Here is a 23740-nt window from a genome sequence, read left to right as displayed (position 1 = left end):
GAAGAAGTGAGTCACGAGGTTTCTGACCAGATTTATTAAAGTAGTCACTCAATTTACAGAGCAACAACCAAGCCTATCTACCAGAATATTTGAAATTCAAGTTTCCTACTGTCTGAGACCAGCAAACTTTCCTTGCAATATCAAGACCCTCTACCAGGCACTTAAATGTGATTTGCAGAGTATCAATGTAGATGTAGAAGACTAAAAAGAAGACTAAAAAGAAGTTCATTGACATTTTCATTATCTCCACTTTTGTTTAACTGTTCAAGTAGGTAGTCACATCTCTCATCCTATCTTGGGATATATTCTCTCCTATATCCACGAGGAATATGTTTCTTAGCAGATCCAAGAACAGCTCAAGCAAAATGGCGGTAGTCTAGGGTTCTGGTGGAATGAAACAAATATATTTTTCCAGGTGGTCCAAGAAACCCTGCCAGTTTGCCTTTCTAAAATTCCCTCTAGGTTGTGGCACTGCCTTAACCAGAGGGATGGACAAGCCAATACTGAGAATAAAAGGTCTGTGTAGGCTATGTGGGAAGCCTGACAAGACTTTTCTTGATGTAGGAATTGGCTGGCCTTCACAATCATGGGAGACAAAACAGAGGTATGGGTTAGAGCCTCTCTGCCACACAGCTAATCAAAATATCTCTAAATCCTTGGCTCAAAAACTAGGTAAAGGTAGTTATTTTCAGCTCAGTCAATAAGTTACTTACCACAGTCATTATTCTGTGCACACTTCCACTGGTCATGCTAGTTGTTAAAATTACCTGTATATACTCATGGATGGACGGTAATTGGCAGAAAATTTGGTAGCCACTCTACATTAGGTGGTTTGAGACATTATGGATAGTGATCTCTACAATCTCTACTGAAACATTACAAATTTCATCAGCTTTATTTGCTGAGATTGGATGTGCATAATCAGTGCTAGCTCTAATGTAAGTAGCAACATCATAAACATTGTGGTAAGTTGCACTAATAAGCTCATAGCCATATATCCTTCCACTTTAATGAAGTTCTTCTCCATTTGACGTGTGGGTTTCCTGGATTATAACCATGTCAGTATTCCTTCTTAAAAAAATTTTTGGCAAGTAATCACTTTCAATTCAACTACTTACTTTTACATTTTGTTGGCAAACAAGAACTGAAGGTCTGAGTTTTTTAGTCATCTAGTCTTGAGAAGGGCCCTTTGCTAGTATTTGATTTCCTAGTGCACATGCAGTATTTTACTGCAGATGCTTACTAGAGTTCACCTCTGGCTAGTCAGCATAGAGAACAGCGATGCATCACAACACTGAAAGGTTTTTTAAATAAATATGGCTGGAACTTGTTGATGGCCCAAACAACTGCAAAGCACTACTTCTCACTTGTAGAGAACTTCTTGGACTTTCTGGAAGCATCAGTTATCACCTTATTAGCTCCTTCAAAATTTTTTATTAGGACTACCCCTATCCCAAAACCACTAGCATTAATGTGAAGTTCTGCTTCAGCTTTCTCATCATACAACGCCAGAACTGAAGAAGACGGTAGCACCTTGCAGTGTACATAGGCTTAGTTAACCACGTGAAGGTACCCATTCACCAGTGGGCAAGTGCACAACCGAAGAAAACTGCTATATGGCTCATTCACACAGGGGTTCTGTTGTATACTGCTGCATTATGCCCACATGTAAGCAACTAAAGATCATCAGGAGTCTATGAAAGCAGTCAGTGAATGGTATATGTATGTAAAATGAATAAATAGAAATAATTAAATAACTAGGAACTAAGGTAATAACCCCACAGTATAATAATATAAATTACAGCACCTTTGAATTTTACTGTTGATTTATTCACAGAATTTACTTTGAGTGATGGTCCTACACAGGATAATACTATCCACATTGGTACAGATGAAATTAGAAATAACTATACAGATGGAATTAGAAATAACTGTTTTAGCAGAATGAGCAGAGTAGTTGCAGGAAATGACTACTCACAAACCAAAATCATTGCACAGTGCACTGAAATTCAATCAGACTGCATAACTTCCCTGAACTCCATAAATTCAGTCAACACAGTTTAACAGTCTCAAAACAACCAAATGATATACAGGCTGACTTACTTTCCAAATACACATACATACACCTTACTCAGAACGCACTGGAGCACAAGCAGTATTCTGTCTGCTCAACTAACCTTAACTCAGCAGCTCCCACTGGAAAAAGATCCAGATACCAGCCATGCACCCTCTTTTCTCAGTTATATCATGTGACACACTACTTAGATCAAATGATTCTCTATATGCCTGAACATCGTTTGTTTATACAATCATTTTACAAGTTCTAAATATTCCCAGTAAATACATCATATAGTTTAGCAAAGTTCATTTAAATGTAGTTTCATTTCATTTACATGTCATATAATACATTTTCTTATTAAATTTTCAACATTGCACAAACCGGAACACCAATCATTAGTCGAAAGTGCTCCTTTACTCTTTCTTGTCAGTTCCCCACTATGTTATTTAAAAAAAATGTTATGAATAGCAAAGTTGCTACTCATCATGTAGTGGAGATGCTCAGTCGCAGATAGGTACAACAAAAAGACTCTCACTAGCATTTGCATGTGTGTGTTTGTGTGTGTGCATGTGCGCACGTGTGTGTGTGTGTGTGTGTGTGTGTGTGTGTGTGTGTGTGTGTGTGTGTGTGTGTGTCATCTATTCATGACAAAGGCCTTGTTGGCTGAAAGCTTATTTGTGACAGTCTTTTTGTTGTGCCTATCTGCAACTCAGCAGCTCTGCTGTGGTGAGTAGCAACTTTCCTTTTCACAATATGTTTACATTCCATGCTGGATTTCATGTGATATTTAAATGTCTTATTTACACATATGAATGTGCAATTTCTCATTAAATAAACACAGACAATTAAATATTACTGTAAACTATCCATGCAGAGAGTAGCTGCTTCACCTTTTTATGGATAACTTTGTTTTTTCACGCACAGCATTAGTAATCTAAGATTTTTGCTTATAATAAAGAGGTAGTTTAATTTACCCTAATTCCACACATATTCATTTGTTAGCAGATTTCATGTGTTAAGAGTTGCTACATTCTGTACACAGACAACGCGTTAGTCATCATTGTCATAGTTGTTAAATGATTTTAAACACAACTGTCAATAAGAGCAATGTTTTGTATAAGTGGTACAATCATGGTGACAATTTGGTAGGAGCAAATACAGCCAGAATCTCACCATTTTAGCACACTGTTGCCACGCAGTTCCTCAGTTCCCCCTCTCCCCTCATCGAAAATTCCCTGCAACATCTGCTCAGTCTGGACTTATATGTGTTGCTTGGCAATCACATCACAACATTCCACTATATTTATTACTCAACAGCAGATGACACAGGGCTGTCACTCTCAAAGCTGTCACACTATGTGACACTGTGTCCGTTAACTTACAGCCTCCTTAAGGACAAGAAAAGATCTTTCTTGCATCTCGATCCAGGAAAATTTGGTGTTTTTCTTCAGTAGTTCTTGCAAGGGATATGCCTTGGTACAGAAGTCCTTCATGAATTGCCTGTAGTACAGGCACATTCTGAGAAAACTTCTCACATCATGAATGTGTCAAGGAGTCTGAAAATTTGTGATTGCTCTTATTTTCTCTGCATCAGGATGAACTCCATCACCATTAGCTAGGTGCCCCAAAATTTTCTTTGGTAACAAAGACACACTTTCAGATTCAAATGGAGATCAAGTCTGAACACACTTCAACATAGTTGTTAGGCAGCTTAGATGTTCTTCAGATATCTTCAAAGAAATGACAATGTCAACCAAACAGCAAAGACATGTCTTCCAACTAAGATGCAAAGGTCTACCACGCTGCCCACAGCCAGGTGTAGAGGGAATTAATATTATGACAGCCACAATGTCTCTACATTTTGCCAGATGATGATAAGTGTGACACACTTTTAAATGTCATGATATTTTAGCATTCTCACCTGGTCGGAAACCCAAGAGCTTTTCATCAATAGTTAGTTAGTTAGCTAATTACATGTTCCATGGATCATCTGAATGATTCTTTTAATGAAATGATGTGGAATGAGTCAGTTTACAGAATACATATACATAATTAGTGTTAACATTAATGAACACATTATTATTATTATTATTATTATTATTATTATTATTACTGCTCCCTTTTATGCCATCAATAGCTTCTTTCTAAGTGATCAATTACTCCAGAGAATGATTCCGCATTACATTATTGAGTGGAATAATCAAAATATTTCAGTATACATTGGGAAAGATTACATCCACACATACAGCACCTCTACTGGAAGAAAATGCTCTGCAGCTTCAAACAGCTGCAGAAAGAACATACAATGAAAGCACTACTTCTCAGCACATTATCTTTCCTTCAAATGGTGTCAAAACAAGAACATCCTACCACAGTTTGAGGGACTACGACACCCATAGAAATTGAAGAGCAATTGAATATTACAACAAGCAGGCATGCCCATAGCGAGATCATGCATTCGCTTCATGTGGAAAGAGCTGGACAAGAATGTGGGTACCCTGCTCACATGTCACCTTTGTATAACAAGTGCACCACCAGCACACACTTTAGTGTGTATGAACTGCAGATCTTATGCTGTCAGCCAGGTACAGAAACACACGGCTGCAAAACAGCTCCACAAACTTGATGGACTGTCAGGAACTCAGATGATCAACAAGAAGGAGAATAACATGAGAGCCATTGTAAATTACACAGAGAAAGTATTGGATTCAGCTACAACTTCAGCCCTTGCTAATAGGGTTAACTTCCTGCCTGTCCTGAGGACCATACCAAAATGAGACACTATTAGTGGCATGAAGGACATAATATGAGGCTTTCCAAAGGAAGAAGTAAAGGACATCAGATGGGGACATGCAGGGTCATTGCAAAACTCGACTTCCGAAAGCAAATGTGACTATGGTGGAGTGGGAGGCTCTCTGATCTCTGAGAGACAATGCTGACACTATGGCCCTTCCAGCACACAAAGGGAATGCAATGGTACTGATGTGCATCAACAACTAACAGTATAAAAGTGGTTCGCCACTACAGAACCTGGCCTACAAAAAGCTCAAGAGGGATCCAGCTTTGATGGTGGCTAGAAAACTGTGGCTCTGTTGAAGAGCTCAGACTAACCAGAAGAAGAGAAGAAATGGTCGTATCCCTGTAAGGATTTCCCAAACTCCACAAATAATGGGCACCTTGCGACCTATACTAACACCACTAACTCCCACAATTATGGACTGGCCAAAAATTGGATACGTTTCTAAAGTCTCTTGTGGGACATTGTAGCTACCACATGAAGAATTTGGTCAATTTCATGAAAGCTCTTCAGAACCTGCGACTACAGAGGGATGACCTGTTCCTGTGCTTTGATGTTATGTTGCTGTTCAGAGGAGTATTTTTTTTTTTCAAGATTCTTTGGTGCTTCTTAATCTTTGCTTCTTGCAAACAGTTAAACTTTTTCAATGTGCACTGATGACCACTTACTTCAAGTGGAAAGGAGAGTTTTATGAAGCAATAGATGAAGTGGCCATGGGATCCTGACAGGCTTCTGGGAACACAAATCTTTGCCTGGAGGGGGAGCATACAAACAGCACTTGATGAGTTTCTGGACCACCTTAACAACACCCATCAACACACTGCATTCACTATGGAAAGAATGGGGAGTGGTTGTCTCTCTTTCTCTTAAGTATCAATCAGGAAGAAGGCACACGGTACAGTAGACCAATCAATATATAGGAATTTCATCCACATAGACTTTTACTTGCATGCAACAAGGCGCCATCATCCAGTGCAACAGCGGGTAGTACTAACCATCCAGATACATCGGGCATGCATCATCTGTGATAAGAAAAGATTCCAGCCAAACTACAACATGTGGAGGAACTGTTCTGCAAAAAAATTGTGCAAAGAGGCACAGATTATTAGGCATTTCAGAAAGGAAAGTTGCAGCAAACTAAGAAGAGGAAGAAGACAGGAGACTTGCTTTCTTTCCTTACTTGCTCTCAGCCAAAACTGTGAAGCTGCTTAAAAAATCCAAAATAAAAACCATCTTCTGACCACTGTCTAAGATGACAGAGTATTTTGGCTTTGCAAAAGACCCACTAAAACTTAACATACCTGGGGTATACAGCATCTAATACATCTGGCAAATGCAGTGCTGTATCTTGAAGTACTGCGACGAGCACATCAGGAATATACAACTGGGACAAACAAATAAATAAGTGAGAGCAGAATACAGTTACACGAAGACCACGCTTTTGACTTTCAGAACACTACGGTACTATGCCAATCATCTAGTTTCTGTGACAGCATTGTTATGGAATCCACAGAAATAAGGAGTCACAAGAACCTGGTCAATAAGGACAAAGTTCAACACAGTGTCCTGTGCTAGCAGCAATATAATGAGACAGCACACTCAGCATTGTGCTTCATGTGATATCATCCATAATGCCCAGAGATTTCAGTACGGTCTTTGGCACTCCTACTACCCCCACCACAGCAGCCTTGCATGCCTCCCCATCCAATGGCTAGACAGCACCCTGCCACCTGTGCTCATATCGAAGAGGCACACTCACAGTATAAACATTACGACATCTGCAACATTGCACATTGTTGGAAGATGACAAATATGACACTCTTCAAAATGCTGTGCTATTTTAACACTGCCACTCAGCTTGAAACCCAAGGGCTTTTCATCAATCATTAACAAATAGTTTGATGCAACTGAATACTTCTTCACCGGTTTCCCAAAAAAACGGTGCTCTAGAATCATCAGCATAGTATCCATACTTAAGATATATCATTTATATAAAATAAGGAGGGTAATGGGCCAAGCACTAACTCTGGAGGAAAATCCGACCACATCTCTTTCCAGTTTGAATGGGTCCTCTCATTCTTTTGCTGAATAACTACTCTTTGCTTTCTACATTTTAAGCAAGTAGATAGCTGATGAAGAGCTTTTCCTGGAAGCCACATGTAGCCATTTCGCAAAGAAGCAAAATATGGTTTACCATATTCAATGTTTTAGTAAAGTCACAAAAGACGCTGGTATATGAATCTTGTAATCCAGACACCTGCTTACTTTTGTAATAAGTTTATTAATTGTTTGTTTTTGTAGTGTGGCATTTCCGGAATCTATGTTGGTTGCCAAGGGTGGTTTTGTGTATTTTATTACAATTTTCTTTTTGGCTGTACACTGAGGGCAATAAACTGAGGTGACAAAAATCCTGGGATACCTCCAAATAACATGTTAGACTTACTTTTGCTAACATAGTTAAGCAACTCAGTGTGGCATGGGCTCAACAAGTTGCTGGAAGTACTATCCAGAAATACTGAGCCACGTTGCCTCTATAGCTGTCCATAACTGCAAAACTGTTGCTGGTGCAGGAGTTTGTGCATGAATTGATCTCTCAATTACATTCCAAAAATATTTGATGGGATTCATGTTGGGCAATATGGGTGGCCAAACATTTGCTCAAATTTCCCAGAATGTTCTTCAAACCAATTGCGAACAATTGTGGCCTGGTGACATGGCATGTTATCTGCAAAAATTCCATCACTGGATGGCCTCCAAGTAGCTGAAAATAATCAAGTCAGTCAATGATCGGTTCAGTTGGATCAGAGGGCTCAGTCTTTTCCATGTAAACACAGCCTACAATATTATGTAGCCACCACCATCTTGCATAATGCCTTGTTGACAACCTGTGTCCATGGCTTCGTGGAGTCTACGCCACACTCAAACCCTACCATCAGCCCTTACCAACTGAAATCGGAACTGATCTGATCAGTCAACCGATATGGTTATGAGCCCAGGAGAAGTGCTGCAGGCGATGTTGTGCTGTTACCAAAGGCACTCACAACTGCTAACATATCCATCAACACCAAATTTCACTGCACAGTGCTAACAGATACTTTCATCATACATTCAACATTGTTTTCTGCAGTTATTTAATGTGGTGTTGCTTGTCTGTTAGCACTGACAACACTATCCAAATGCCGCTGCTATCGGTCATTAAGTGACAGCTGTCAGCCACGGCACTGTCTGTGGTGAGAGGTAATGCCTAAAATTTGGTATTCTAATCACACCCTTGGACATATGTCACCCCAGTGTATGCTGCCCTTTTATGGACTGGTTGTACTTCTGCATATTTCAGTTTTTCAGGGTAGTTATATTCAAATGACAGACAAGTCATGAGGGAGAGAGAGAGGGAGGTGAGGGGAGAGTCCTATATTACAACATACAGTCTTTACATCATTATTATTTCTTTCTTATCTCAGACGTTATGTCTGGTCAGAAGTAGAAAGTGACACGGACCTTGATCAAGCGTGACTTCCTTTTAACTGTACATGTTATATTGCATTTAGGAACTTTTGGGTAATTGAACATGTATCAATAATTACAGATTTATGTAGTTGTGTATATAAGTTTGGATGTAGCTGTATTGCATTGATGTACTGGTGGATATTGTGTGGTATGACTCCTGTAGTTGATAGTATAATTGGTATAATGTCAACTTTATCCTGATGCCACATATCCTTGACTTCCTCAGCCAGTTGGATGTATTTTTCAATTTTTTCTCCTGTTATCTTTTGTATATTTGTTGTATTGGCTATGGATATTTCGATTAGTTGTGTTAATTTCTTCTTTTTATTGGTGAGTATGATGTCAGGTTTGTTATGTGGTGTTTTTTTATCTGTTATAATGGTTCTGTTCCAGTATAATTTGTATTCATCATTATCCAGTACATTTTGTGGTGCATACTTGTTTGTGGGAACATGTTGTTTTATTAGTTTATGTTGTATGGCAAGTTGTTGATGTATTATTTTTGCTACATTGTCATGTCTTCTGGGGTATTCTGTATTTGCTAGTATTGTACATCCGCTTGTGATGTGATCTACTGTTTCTATTTGTTGTTTGCAAAGTGTGCATTTATCTGTTGTAGTATTGGGATCTTTAATAATATGCTTGCTGTAATATCTGGTGTTTATTGTTTGATCCTGTATTGCAATCATGAATCCTTCCGTCACACTGTATATATTGCCTTTTCTTAGCCATGTGTTGGATGCATCTTGATCGATGTGTGGCTGTGTTAGATGATGCGGGTGCTTGTCATGTAGTGTTTTCTTTTTCCAATTTACTTTCTTCGTATATCTGTTGATGTTATGTGATCTAAAGGGTTGTAGAAGTGGTTATGAAATTGCAGTGGTGTAGCCGATGTATTTATATGAGTGATTGCTTTGTGTATTTCGCTAGTTTCTGCTCGTTCTAGAAAGAATTTTCTTAAATTGTCTACCTGTCCATAATGTAGTATATTAAAAACAAAGACTCCAAGACCTACCAAGCGGGAAAGCGCTGGCAGACAGGCACAATGAACAAGACACACAAACACACACACAGAATTACTAGCCCTCACAACCGATGGTTGCTTCTTCAGGAAGGAGAGGGAAAGACGAAAGGATGTGGGTTTTAAGGGAGACGGCAAGGAGCCACTCCAATCCCGGGAGCGGAAAGACTCCCCTTAGGGGGAAAAAAGGACAGGTGTACACCCGCGGACACACACACACACGCACACTGCGTGTGTGTGTGTGTGCGCGGGTGTACACCTGTCCTTTTGTTCCCCCTAAGGGGAGTCTTTCCGCTCCCGGGATTGGAGTGGCTCCTTGCCGTCTCCCTTAAAACCCACATCCTTTCGTCTTTCCCTCTCCTTCCTGAAGAAGCAACCATCGGTTGCGAGGGCTAGTAATTCTGTGTGTGTGTTTGTGTGTTTTGTTCATTGTGCCTGTCTGCCGGCGCTTTCCCGCTTGGTAGGTCTTGGAGTCTTTGTTTTTAATATATTTTTCCCATGTGGAAGTTTCTTTCTATTTTATTTACTGTCCATAATGTAGGTTTTTTATGTCGATAAATCCCCGTCCTCCTTACTTTCTGCTTAATGTGAATCTTTCTGTTGCTGAAGTATGTGATGTATTCTATATTTGTGGCATTGTGATCGTGTAAGTATATTGAGTGCTTCTAGGTCTGTGTTACTCCATTTCACTAATCCAAATGAGTAGGTCAATATTGGTACAGCATAAGTATTTATAGCTTTTGTTTTGTTTCTTGCTGTCAATTCTGTTTTCAGTATTTTTGTTAGTCTTTGTCTATATTTTCCTTTTAGTTCTTCTTTAATATTTGTATTATCTATTCCTATTTTTTGTCTGTATCCTAGATATTTATAGGCATCTATTTTTTACATCGCTTCTATGCAGTCACTGTGGTTATCTAATATGTAATCTTCTTGTTTAGTGTGTTTTCCCTTGACTATGCTATTTTTCTTACATTTGTCTGTTTCAAAAGCCATATTTATATCATTGCTGAATACTTCTGTTATGTTTAGTAATTGGTTGAGTTGTTGATTTGTTGCTGCCAGTAGTTTTAGATCATCCATGTATAGCAAATATGTGATTTTGTGTGGGTATGTTCCAGTAATATTGTATCTATAATTTGTATTATTTAGCATGTTGGATAGTGGGTTCAGAGCAAGGCAGAACCAGAAAGGACTTAATGAGACTCCTTGGTATATTCTACGCATAATCTGTATTGGCTGTGATGTGATATTATTTGAATTTGTTTGAATATTAAGTGTGGTTTTCCAATTTTCCATTACTATGTTTAGGAACTGTATCAGTTTAGGATCTACTTTGTATATTTCCAATATTTGTAGTAACCATGAGTGGGGTACACTATCAAAAACTTTTCGGTAATCAATGTATGCGTAGTGTAGCAACCTTTGTTTAGTTTTAGCTTGATATGTCACCTTTGCATCTATTATCAGTTGCTCTTTACATCCTCGTGCTCCTTTGAAACAGCCTTTTGTTCTTCATTTATAATTTTATTCTGTATTGTATGTGTCATTAATTTCTGTGTAATGACAGAAGTTAATATTTTGTATATTGTTGGTAGGCATGTTATGGGGCGGTATTTAGCTGGGTTTACTGTGTCTGCTTGATCTTTAGGTTTCATATAAGTTATTCCATGTGTAAGTGTATCAGGGAACGTGTATGGGTCTGCAATGTAACTGTTAGATGTGAATGTGTTGAGGTGAACTTCTTTAGCCAGAAATTTGCTATTTTATCTTTTCCAGGGGCTTTCCAATTGTGAGTAGAATTAATTGCTTTGGTGACTTCATGTTGCAAAATTATCACTTCAGGCATTTGTGGTATCATCTTGTATGTGTCTGTTTCTGCTTCTATCCACTGTGCATGCCTGTTATGTTGTACTGGGTTTGACTATATGTTGCTCCAGAAGTGTTCCATGTCTGTAATGTTTGGTGGATTGTCTATTTTAATGTGTGTGTTATCTATTGTCTGGTAAAATTTCTTTTGGTTTGTGTTGAATGTTTGGTTTTGTTTCCTTCTATTTTCACTTTTTTTTGTACTTTCTAAGTAGTTTGGCCAATGCTTGTAATTTCTGCTTTTTTTCATCTAATTGCTCTATCGCTTCTTGTTGTGAGATTTTACCTAACCTTTTTCGTTTTTTTCTGACATTTGATGCCTTATAAATTGTGTTAGCTGTCCAATGTCTTTTCTCAGTTTTTCTATTCTGATCTGTAGCCTGTGTTGCCATGCTGGTTTTGTGGGTTTCTTCTGTGTGTTGGTTGGTTCTGATCTCTGCCTAGGGTGTATATTTAGTGTAGTGAGTGCTCCTATATAAACCAGAAGTTGTAACTCTTCCATAGTTGTGTTTTCATTTATTTTGTTGTGTATGATTGTGTTTATAGTTTTTATTGTTGTTTCGACTTGTGGGTTATTTGGCGGTCTATGCAAGAATGGTCTAATGTCTGTATTTGTGTCTTTGTATTCTATATATGTCAGCTGAAATTTTTCTTCTATATCTAACATGTGTGTCACTTCGTGTTCTATTTGAGCTCGTTCTGGTGGCAGTCTTAAGATTTCGTTTCCCTCTGATTGTTTAATTGATGTGTGTTGTTCTTTGTTTGTTTGCTCTGGGATATTTGAGTCCATTACTGTATTTTCTTCTTCTTCTGATTGCACATTATTTTGTTCCAGTATTTGTTGTTTGATGTTTTCTAATTCTGACTGGGGTATCCTGTTATTTTTTATTATTACACGGATCTGATCAGCTAGTCGTTGTTCTGTTAAAAATTTTAATTCTGTGATCTGTATCCAGTTGTGTTGGTTCCTAGGTTTGTTGCTTGGTAATAACAGAACATGAGGTGTTGATTAACTTCATCTGACCATCTCATCCTCTGTCTTTGTTTTCCTTCTAGGGTGGTTGCAGGAAGCATATCCTGCAAAACACCTCTATTTGGATTTAAATCATTTTCCAGTTGACTAGCAGCGTCGTTACCATTGTGGGCGGGCATAGGGTTCAAGCGTCGTCCCCGACCATGACGGTGCTTGTCCGAGGCTTCTTTAGTTGTGTCCTGAACCAACTAATCACACTAAAAGGGGGGTTAGCCCTATTAGTGGTTTGTTCTTTTTGTCACCTTTTACGACTGGCAGAACATACATATTATTATTATTATTATTGTTGTTGTTGTTGTTGTTGTTGTTGTTGTTGTTGTCTTCAGTCCTGAGACTGGTTTGATGCAGCTCTCCATGCTACTCTATCCTGTGCGAGCTTCTTTATCTCCAAGTAAATACTGCACCCTACATCCTTCCGACGCTGCTTAGTGTATTCATCTCTTGGTCTCCCTCTACGATTTTTACCCTCCACGCTGCCCTGTAATACTAAATTGGTGATCCCTTGATGCCTCAGAAGATGTCCTACCAACCGATCCCTTCTTCTGGTCAAGTTGTGCCACAAGCTTCTCTTCTCCCCAATCCTATTCAATACTTCCTCATTAGTTATGTGATCTACCCATCTAATCTTCAGCATTCTTCTGTAGCACCACATTTCGAAAGCTTCTGTTCTCTTCTTGTTCAAACTATTTATCGCCCATGTTTCACTTCCATACGTGGCTACACTCCATACAAATACTTTCAGAAATGTCTTCCTGACACTTAAATCTATACTCGATGTTAACAAATTTCTCTTCTTCATAAACGCTTTCCTTGCCATTGCCAGTCTACATTTTATATCCTCTCTACTTCTACCATCATTAGTTATTTTGCTCCCCAAATAGCAAAACTCTTTTACTACTTTAAGTGTCTCATTTCCTAATCTAATTCCCTCAGCATCACCCAACTTAATTCGATTACATTCCATTATCCTCATTTTGCTTTTGTTGATATTATTATTATTATTATTATTATTATTATTATTTTATTCCAGTCCATCTTAATTCAGATTTATTATGTTAATCACATTTTTACAAGGTATAGTTTTAAATCTGATATTAGCAGAACTTTCTTGTTGGTGTCAGGATAAATGTATGGAGTGAAAGCATTCTCTACTCCACTGGAATCAATAAATTGCCTGCACTTCACAGATATCTATGAGATTCATAATGGTTTCACCAACTAACCATCTACTACTAACTTAGATTTTGTTGATTGATGAGATGACTTTTGATTTCTTACTTGCTTCAAGGATAAGCTTACTATTAGCAGTTCTCTTGGCTGTTTTATTACTCTCTCAAAATTGTTTTATATCTTCCTTTGTACCTGAGTAAGGAACCCTGCATCATGGTTGACTTAAGTCTCCACATGCAATTCTCTATTTCCAAAGCTGGGTATGTACATGAATAACTTTCAGAAAATATTCACCTACACAACAAACGCAAAAGGACAAGTGGTATTCTAATTCAAAGGCTGATATTTAAAATGACCAACTTGTCCACAATCAGCTTCCTGAAAGTTTTTTAAAAATTACCATGTCACCTTAAATTAAACTGTATAATTGATTGTCAGAAAATCCATTTTATAACATATAATACTTTGATGTAAGTAGTGTTAATACAATATTTTAAAATGCAAAGTGTACTCTGTATGTCTGTAATTTAAGCAATGAAGTCTCTTCATTGCATGTGATCAATGGCAAATAAAGATTCTAGACTGCAGTGGAGACTAGAATAGGGCACAAAGCCAAAATGCAGTTAATGTTTCTATGTACTATCTTACCTTTTCTTCTCGTGTAAGAGTGCTTGTACCGCATGCTCCAGCCTCACGAGGTTGCATTTCTAAAACTGTACGAAACAAGGTCTCTGATGTGGTAGTCAGGAAACCTATTTCTGCATTTGGATGTAGCCCATACAAATATGGCGTCTCTGCTGGCAGGTAAGCATCAATGTAATTATGATAACCTTGTAAATCTGTATTTGGAGGTGCTAGGAAACCAGGTGCCAAAGAGAGGTCACCATCAAGGAGCTCTGGTCGTAGGTACTCTGAAAGGTATGTTCGACACAAGTGACGGTCCCAGTCATCGGTAATATGACCCCCATACATTATTTCTCCAAACAGATAACGAAGATCTTCCCATGGTACTTTTGCACTATTCTCAAGATAGTTATAAAGGACATTCACACTTATTGTCAAATCACCTGTAAAAATAACTATGTTTCAAAACACACAATAAGTAAGTAAAAAAAGAAACACTGGAAAACACACTTCAGGAAAGCAAAATTCATGTTTTCAGAACAAAGCTTACCAACATTGAAAGGATAAATTCTGTTCCAGCCTTGTGGCCCAAATTTTCGACGTTCTGCTATTACTGCGTGGAAGTAACAGAGAGAAAATAATATAGCTTTAAATTCTGCTTCTTTTGTGCTCATCTCAAGTGTCTCCTGTGAAAAATTATCAAGGGCTTTATGAAGATTTGCAAGCATTCCTGTAGGTGGCTCATTAGTAATTTTTATTGAAGACTCCAGAATTCCTTGAGGGATAATGTGGAAAGCTGGATCAGGTGATGGCTCTGCACTCATGAAAAGGCGAAAGTTGGGATGTGCTATTTCAGCACAATGTTCCATTTTTTTCTCCAAGTATGGCAACCAGTTCTTGACGAGATGAATATTCTGTAGTATAACCCAATGCCCTTCCCTAGCAGCAATGTCCATTGCTTCCTCAGCAACAACTTCCTGGCCTTGACCCAAAGAGACATTGTGAAAATTGTGTTTATCAAATGTAAAGCCAAGTTTTCTTCCAACTTTTTCTACATCTTTTAGTGGATCAACGCCTGGTGACAATATAAAGAACACTGGTGTGCTTGAACTCATTTCTTCATATGATTTTGAAAATTCAATAGTCCATGATTCAATGTACTTGCTGCCTAATTTTTCTTCAATAAATACTCTCATAGCATATGTCATTCTGTCAGGCCTCAAAGCTCTCAACATACATAACCGTTGCAATGCTGACTTGTTCTTCCACTCCTGGGGAAACTTCTCTCTCTCAGGTGTTTCTGATTCCACAAATTTCTTCCATCGCTTCACTGAAGCTTCTATGTCACGGTCGAGATTTCTGAATTCGTCCATTGCAGAAAGTGTCTTGATCCCACCCCAGCTCAGATTAGTAAGAAAATCAACAGGACTGGTAACATTAGGGTTTGCTGGGTATCGTAACAAAAAGTCAAGTTCTGCTGGGTCTATCTCATTATCCATTAAAAGAATCTGAATAGCCATCTGAGCCATAAAAATTAATTTGTCACATTCAAAAAGTCCCCGACTTGTATACATATAAACACCAAATGTTATACTGTCAATGAGATTGAATACCCTTTTCTGAATGTTATCATCTTTTCGTGCACACATCATTGCATTATAAAAGACAACACTGAAAGCCTTCAGTGAAAACTGGTATATTGGATTTATTTTGTGCAGGTCATTCAAAATAAAGTACAGCAGTGATGCTCTTGTAGCTGCTGAGCGGTACTGTTCTCTGGCTTCGTCAATCTGAACAGAAGTTACCTTAGCTTCAGAAACTTTTATCTCAATTTCTGCTGCAGTCTTCTTTGTGGTCTCCAGATTTATCACTAGGGCTGTGTCCTTCAAAATATTTTCTCCTGCAGAAGCTAACCTATGCAGAAGGTCATCTTCAAGCATTTTAAGTGTAATTTTGAAGTCATTCTGTTGCTTAGTGAGATCAGCCTTCAGTTTCTCTAGATCTGGGCGTTCAGCTTTTACAACCTCCGCTAAGAGCTGTTCTTCTAATCCATCTCTTGTAACAGTAAAATTAATCAGAGTTGTTTGTGCTTGCATTTCAGGTTTATAATGAGGATTTGCCAACTTGGTGTGCAAAATTAGTCGAAAGTTTGGATTATAATCAACTTCCCTGTCACCAATTTTTATAGCTTTTCCTTTCTTTATCAGATTTCGACTCAATAACGGATCCAGAACAGCATCAATTGATTCACCAATATTTTCAATCAATACAGTGTCCCCATTTGACAGAGCCCCTTCAATCACTTCAAGATACATTTTCTGCCCTAAGCGAACAATTTTTAGGCTTTCTCCATATTTATTTTTGATCCACTTAATTCCTTGGAGCTGTGGATCTATCATAAGTGGCCAACGAGTTGAATTAGTCAAAATTGTTGCATTTTCTGCAGACATTCGATCACTTGGTAGGCCTTCATTGTTCCACTTGGCAATCTGAGCATCGTCAGTTAGTAGAGTCAAGGGATCCACATCCAGTGTAAGCGGAATTTGTGGATCTAGCTTTTTCAGATACGGAAGCCAATATTTTTCTTGTAGGTCAATTCTGTATTTCCGAGTGAAGCAACCAACATAAGAAATAAATGCTGTTACCAAAAGAACGTCACCAGGCAGCATGTTTCCAGCTTGTTTAAGAGAAGCCACACTTTCTCTCCAGCGAATGTTCTCTGATCCTAGGCCATTAACAAGACGATTTGCTAAGTCAATAGTGAGTGAAGTAGAATCAGCTTCCTGCTGGCATTTTACTTTTTCAGCAACAGCTTCTTCAAATTCATGTGTTAATGTTGCCAACTTGGCTTCAAGGGAATTCAATTGGTCTTTCAGGGAATTTAATCGTTCCCTAGCTGCAGCTAGCTCTGCATTGGCTTGGTTCAGTGCACGTCTCTTTGGCTCAACAACAACATAAACTTCATAGAATTTCATGATGTTTATAACCCAAGCACAGAGACCTGCAGCGGCAAGTGACTTGCCCTGTATGTTTTCAGGTACAAATTCTGGGTCTTGAAGGTATGGTTGCAAAGCTTTAATTACCTCAGGGTGGATGTTTTCCTTGTCATAGTGTATTAAACTGTCTAGAAAAGAATCAACCTTTGCCATCATAACTTTACATGCTTTCCAGCTTCTATCTTTAGGGATTCTACCTTTTGGCGCAAACAGGACCATGACAGCAGCAGTAACATTGACCACTGCTGGCGGTGGTGCTCCAAATGATTTAAGTTCTGTAAGGTTACTTTTATTCAATGTATTCAATGCTTCTTGAGCAGCAACAAGTGCAGGTTCAGCCTTCATCAAATCTTCCTCACACATTTTTTGCTTTTGGCTCACATCTTCTTCAATTATTCTTACCTTTCTTTCTTCCTCAGCAGCAATTGCCTTTTCCTTAGACACCTTCTCTGTTTCAACCCCAATAACTTGTATTAATTTGTCAGCAGCGTCATTCTTTTCTTTAAGAGTCACCTGCTGATTTGCTAGGACTTCTTTCAGACCATCCACTTGTTGAGCAGTGCAAGCTAATTTTTCCAGACCATTTGTTAAACGATAAATACGAGCTTGTAGCTCAGCAGTTTTTTCGTGCAGAAGTTTTGAATACAAACTGATCTGTTCTAAAAATGATTTAGGTGTAGTGTAATTATAGCGACGTTCATTTTGTAAATAAGTGAGTGACATTTCATTCACAACTGTGTGCACGTAAGCCATGAAAAGAGACACAGACTTGTGTAGCTTTGAAGGTAGTACAGAAATTTCTGACAGAAAACGTTCTGATACGGATTCTAATGCCTTCTGTGGCCATTCATGAAACCAATTAACAGATGTGCAGTTCACAATTGCTGGGAACTTACGAGCCCTTACACGTAATGTAGATCCAACTGGAGAAAAACACAATACCACCTTTAGCTGTCGGCGAACACGATCGATAAAAAACTTCCAACAGTTTTCTTTGTTATCAATAGAACCTGATGCTTTAACTTCATTTCTTAATCCAGAAACAATATTTTCTACTTCATCATCAGAAAACAATTCTGGAATCTCTCCAGATGCTAGCATGTCATTCACAAGAACTAAGAACTTCTCTTCAGCCACTTGTGAATCAGTCATCAGAAACATTATCCCCACACTTTTCAAGCCAGCTTTGTAATACAGATTTCCCAAATCTGATTTCATGTCATTAATTGCATATCCTTTCCGTAACTGGATCTGGAAGACTTCAAGAGATGAAATAAATGCTGAAAGACGAGATAATGATTGTTTTCCACTTCCACCTACTCCAACAAGAAGGGCATTTCCTCTTGGAGATTCCAATATGCGATTTATACGACACACATGATGCATTGCATCCTCAAACATAACCAAGTTCATGGCAGCTACAAGATCATTATACTGTGCCAAAGCATCTTCAAGTAATCTTCTCAGTACATTCCAGTCTTTCACAGGCATGTATTTGCTTTCTCCAATACCATCTGCGAAATGACAAAATATAAGTGGTTTATGAAATACACTTTCGTCTAGTTCTTCAAATGATTTCTTAACAATGTCATGTAGTATTTTGTTAAAGCTTTCAATATCACTATTGTCCACAAGTTTATCTCCATACACACGAGTTGCTTCATGCATCCACAGCCGTATCAGTTCATTTTGATTCGGCAAACAATCAGCAACAGTGAAGAGCATTGCCTGAAAACACAAATTGCAACAAAAATTAGCACTGAAATCTTGTACTAACAATATCTTATAAATAGCTGGAGAATAAAAGGGGTAATAATGCAATGAAATGAAACAGGACAAGGAAGGACACTCCTAGCTAGAGGAAGGACACTCCTAGCTAGAGAATAGAGGTCACAAGGTCCATCCACCATTCCAAGAAAAGATTGCTTGCCAAGGAGGCCACCTACACAAATGACAAATAGTGCTGCCTGTGTGTGCCACTAGGGCCTGACTGCATCTGAGCCTGAGATGCGCAGAGAGCTTTGCTGGAGTGGGTAGTTGAAGGCTGGGGGGGGGGGGGGGGGGGGGTAAAGAAGAGATGTGGGGCGAAGAGGGTGAGGGTTGGCAGGGTAAAGCTGAGATGATGACATCAGCGCTACCTTTGAAAGGGTGCAGGGACACGGTGGGAAACCCTGGAATTCTCTGGGATTGACTTCATTAACTGCTTCACAACCTGTGTCATCTGGATTCTTCCCACAACACCAAGCTTTTCTGAATAGAGCAGGTGAGAAACCTCCCTGCAGGTGGGAAACCTCCCTTCATTCCTATAACCTCCCTGGCATCCACTTTTGCCAGTCTCTGCCTTCCACCAGCCTATTTCTTTCCTTGCATCCCTCAAAGATCAGTCTCTTGTTGTGGCACCTAGCACCTTACTATTCCATCGATGCATGCTCCCACAGGAAGCATTAGCACCTTTCTTCACCCCTAACCTGCTATCACATCTCGTCCCCATCCCTTGCTTCAGGGATGTGGAATGAGTCAAGTTAAACATTCAGAATGAATTTTTCACTCTACCACAGAATGAGGACTGTTTTGAAACTTCCTACCAGATTAGAACAGTATATGACTGAGCGAGACGGCACAGCGGTTAGCACACTGGACTTGCATTTGGGAGGATGACAGTTCAAATCTGTGTCCAGTCATCCAGATTTAAGTTTTCTTTCTTTCTTCTTCTTCTTCTTCTTTTTATTCCCACTCCAAGCACATTCCAGGATGGTTCCTTTTAAAGGACATGGCCAGTTTCCTTCCCCACTCTTGACACAATCCAAGCTTTTGCTCCATCTCTAATGACCTCAATATTGACAGGACATTAAACCCAGTCTTCCTGCCATTTCCTTTAGAACTGTGTATCAGACACAATACCTTCCGATGAATGAGACTTGTTACCGATAAAACAGTACAATAAGTTATCACAAAGAAAAGCATGACTACTGTGATAATCTCTTATTTATTTTAATGTGGCAAGCCAAGTTGAGAGATGACATGCATTTTAAAGGTTGCACTGTGGATGCAGTAACTTCAGAAGAGGAAGTAACTGAGTGGGTGTGATATTGAAGTTCTGTGTGTCACTACCGGTAGTCATCTTTGGACAAGCATGTCATCCCAGAAATAAATGACTTCCTAAAACAAATGACAGTATAGAGTTTGGAAGATAAATGAGAACTGTAATGCAAACAGTATTCTGAGCTGTCAGTAAGAACTATCAAATTGAGATTTACATTCCCGTTCCGAATTATGAGTTTACTGGTAAGAATCAAATATTTGTTGTATTACATTTTTGTTTTATCAAAAACAGAAAAGCACTGTCATATCTGTTTCATGATATTTCTATACTGTACTCAACCACTGCCTTCCAGGGTGCTCTACTGATGCAGAGAAGAAGTCCATGTTTCTTGTATCCACACTCAACTAATGGCAACCAGAATAGTACTTAGCATTCACTGATCAAGATACATGAGTTAGGAAGAGAAAAGGGACCCCTTGTAAAAGAAATAAAATTTTCAGTACAAGCAGAAACATTTGATAATATCTGTAAATTTACGTCATTCTGTACATGCTCATATCGATTTGAAAGTAGTTTGAACCCAACAACAGTCAATAATACTGTTAAATGCAACTGACATCAGTCTTCTGAAAATGGACCTCTTGTTTTTATGGGAAAATAACACTGGTAACATAAGAGACTGCTTTTCAAAATCTCTCGGCTGTGTATGCAATGTTTCACAAAATAGCATTCACCAAAATTTTAGAGGCATTTTATTGGGCTCAGAGTAGTTTTGTATAAAGGAAGAATATTTTGTCATTACAATGATACCAAACAAGATAAGTGGATGCTTTTTATATCAGAGTTATAAATGCCTACAGATGTTGCCAACATGCAGTTGGCCATAACACAGAATAAAAGAATAAATACTTTGTCAAAAGAAAGCAGCACAGAGTTCACTAATTTCTCTCAATTTGGGGCCAATTTATTTGGTTTTAAATTTGCGAACATTGCAATGTGCTATAGGTCTGAAGAAGTTAACCTTGTGAAATGTAATGTTAATTTGAAAAACTCTGTACCATTTGGCAAAGGACATTCAAAAGGTAAAATATACGCAGAAACTGTTTCTAAATATGTCCAATTAAACAATGGTAATAAAGTGAAACTTTAAAATCCATTACGTCAAAGTATCTATTTTTAATGACAAATATTCAACATGTCATAACTCATTCAAATTTATTTAAAGTAGGAGAATAATGAATGAAAACATACACAAGATTCATTCTGGAAAGAAACCCTGCGCTGAGGCTACGCCATTTCCCCACAATATACTTTCTGCAGGGGATGTTGATTCTGCAAGGTGTGTGAGGGAACTGTGACGTCTGCAAATTAGAAGAGATGCACTGGCACAAGAGAAGCTGGGAGGGTGGATCTTGGATTGTGTCCAATTAGTTGGTAATTTAGTGGGTGTACCAAAAGCTCAGCAACATATGTTGTTATCATTAATGTAAAAACAAAAATTCCAAGACCTATCCTTTTTTCCCCCTAAGGTAAGTCTTTCCGCTCCCGGGATTGGAATGACTCCTTACCCTCTCCCTCAAAACTCGCATCCTTTCATCTTTCCTCTTCCTTCCCTCTTTCCTGACGAAGCAGCCGCCGGTTGCGAAAGCTCGAAATTTTGTGTGTGTGTGTGTGTGTGTTTGTGTGTTATTTTATTGTGCCTGTCTACCGGCTCTTTCGCTTGGTAAGTCTTGGAATCTTTGTTTTTAATATATTTTTTCCATGTGGAAGTTTCTTTCTATTTTATTAACATTAATGTAAAGTTCACCATCTTTACTGAAAATTGTGCAACCTTTAAAGAAATTTTCTTCACAGTTCTTATACTACAATAGATCAATTATACATAAAATATAAATTTCAAATGCAGTCAAGAGAATAAAATGTTTTTAATCTTACCTGAAAAATATTTGATAAGTCTCGAAGATTGAAGATGTAATGAAATTTTAAGGCCGTAGGAAGAAACATTGCTGCCATTTTTTGGTGTAACGCCAGTGCTGCTTTCACTAGTGCTGATGAAATCTTGCAGACATTGTTGCTGAATTTAAGTATTGGATTTACCAAGTGTTGACTGAGGATTGAGTGATAGATGTGAAACAGTGGTTCATCAGATGGAAAATTCACTGCAAAGACACAGAAATGTCGCTGAAGTCTAGGATTGATCGTAAAGCTTCCTGATGTTGGGTTCATGCATGAGACGTACTGACAGTTGTGAATGTCCTTAAGTGTCAATTTGTTACGGTCATACCAATGGCAGTAATCAAAATATTGCCGTATTAATGTATGAGGCTGCACAGTGCCATATGCATCCACTTCTGGCATGTTCATGTCATCAATGAAATAAATCATTGTCTTATTTCCAGGTGGTCCAAAGTTGCGTCCTGCTTTCTTCTCCAATGGTTTTTCCAGAACTTTCTGTAGCATTTCGGATGTTGTATAAAAGTTGAAAGGTACATTGGTAATAACATAGTTCTCTGACAGACTTCCTAATTTATCAGCTACAATAACACTTTTGCCTGAACCAGACACTCCGACAAGCATAAGAGGTAACCTCTTTTGCATCAATAGATCCATAAAATAACGTATTCTAGTAGTTTCATTTGTGGATACCAAGAATGACTGCAAAAAGAAAAACATGTTCTTGAGCATTCTGTAAAAATAAACAATATTATCACAATTATTTTTCATTATGATAATAGAACAGAGAAAATTAGAATGATAGCTAACCTCTCTGTCCATTATGTGTACAATAAGAAGAGTTCATATTCTTTAGTTATAAAGAATGAAAAAGTTACTTAGAATGCAAACAAGAAGAATGACAAAAACCTTAATTATTAAAATATATGGCATTCAGTAGCAGCTAAACAGAGCAACAACAAAAAGTGGAAGTTCAAACTCTGGCAAAGATAGGTATCAGCAGCTTGTGCTTTCAAAACACTTGTTTCCACAACAAGGTCCCATGACACGGCTTTCTCCCTTTTACACATTATAAATTATTGTGTATTTCTGTAATTGTTAGCTCCTGTAGATCAGTGGTTGCTATACAACATCGAACATAACTGAAATTAATTGATTTCTTGTGTGTAGTCATCTTGTGTATCCTTCAGGAGTAGTAGACAATAACCAAACTTGGAGGACCACTGGAATTTTCATCTAAATGCATGTAAAGCATTATATTAACTAATGCAATATAATTCACTTGTTTGCTAAGGTCAAAACTACATTCTCTTAACTACTCATTGCCATATATATTGGAAAGATGTTAAGTCATTACTGGTCTACCATTTACAAATAGACACAAGACTAGGTCATTAAGTCATGTTACACAATTCCATAAAATAATCAGAATAATAGTAATAATGTTAAGACTGGTCGGGAAGTTGTCCTTATATTGCACCACTTCCGACTGTGGAATCAGATGACATAATATTTAACTGGTGCACCTACCATGCCTGCTTCAGCCTCATGATAACTGTATCCCCAGCTGTACTGAATAGTAAGCTGTCATGTTTATTGAAAGTGCCTCCATAGATTATTTTTTGCTAATAACTTGTCTTTGGAAAATTATCTTAATTAAGATGGCAATTT

The 23740-nt window shown here is 38.2% G+C and overlaps 1 protein-coding gene across 1 annotated transcript in view; it reads right to left on the bottom strand.

Moving 5' to 3' along the window:
* LOC126335984 (dynein beta chain, ciliary-like) overlaps nucleotides 1–23740 on the bottom strand; it is a 782187-nt gene that overhangs the window by 92007 nt on the left and 666440 nt on the right. The window contains exons 44-46 of the mRNA XM_049999461.1: nucleotides 22052–22771; nucleotides 14628–18801; nucleotides 14102–14520 (exon numbers count right to left, since the gene is read on the bottom strand). Coding sequence (XP_049855418.1) covers nucleotides 14102–14520; nucleotides 14628–18801; nucleotides 22052–22771 — 5313 coding nt within the window. The remainder of the gene's footprint in view (nucleotides 1–14101; nucleotides 14521–14627; nucleotides 18802–22051; nucleotides 22772–23740) is intronic.

This window comes from Schistocerca gregaria, chromosome 2 (assembly GCF_023897955.1).
Source record: "Schistocerca gregaria isolate iqSchGreg1 chromosome 2, iqSchGreg1.2, whole genome shotgun sequence".
NCBI lineage: Eukaryota > Metazoa > Arthropoda > Insecta > Orthoptera > Acrididae > Schistocerca > Schistocerca gregaria.
Note: the sequence above shows the minus strand (reverse complement) of the source record. Positions and strands in the feature narration are given on the sequence as shown.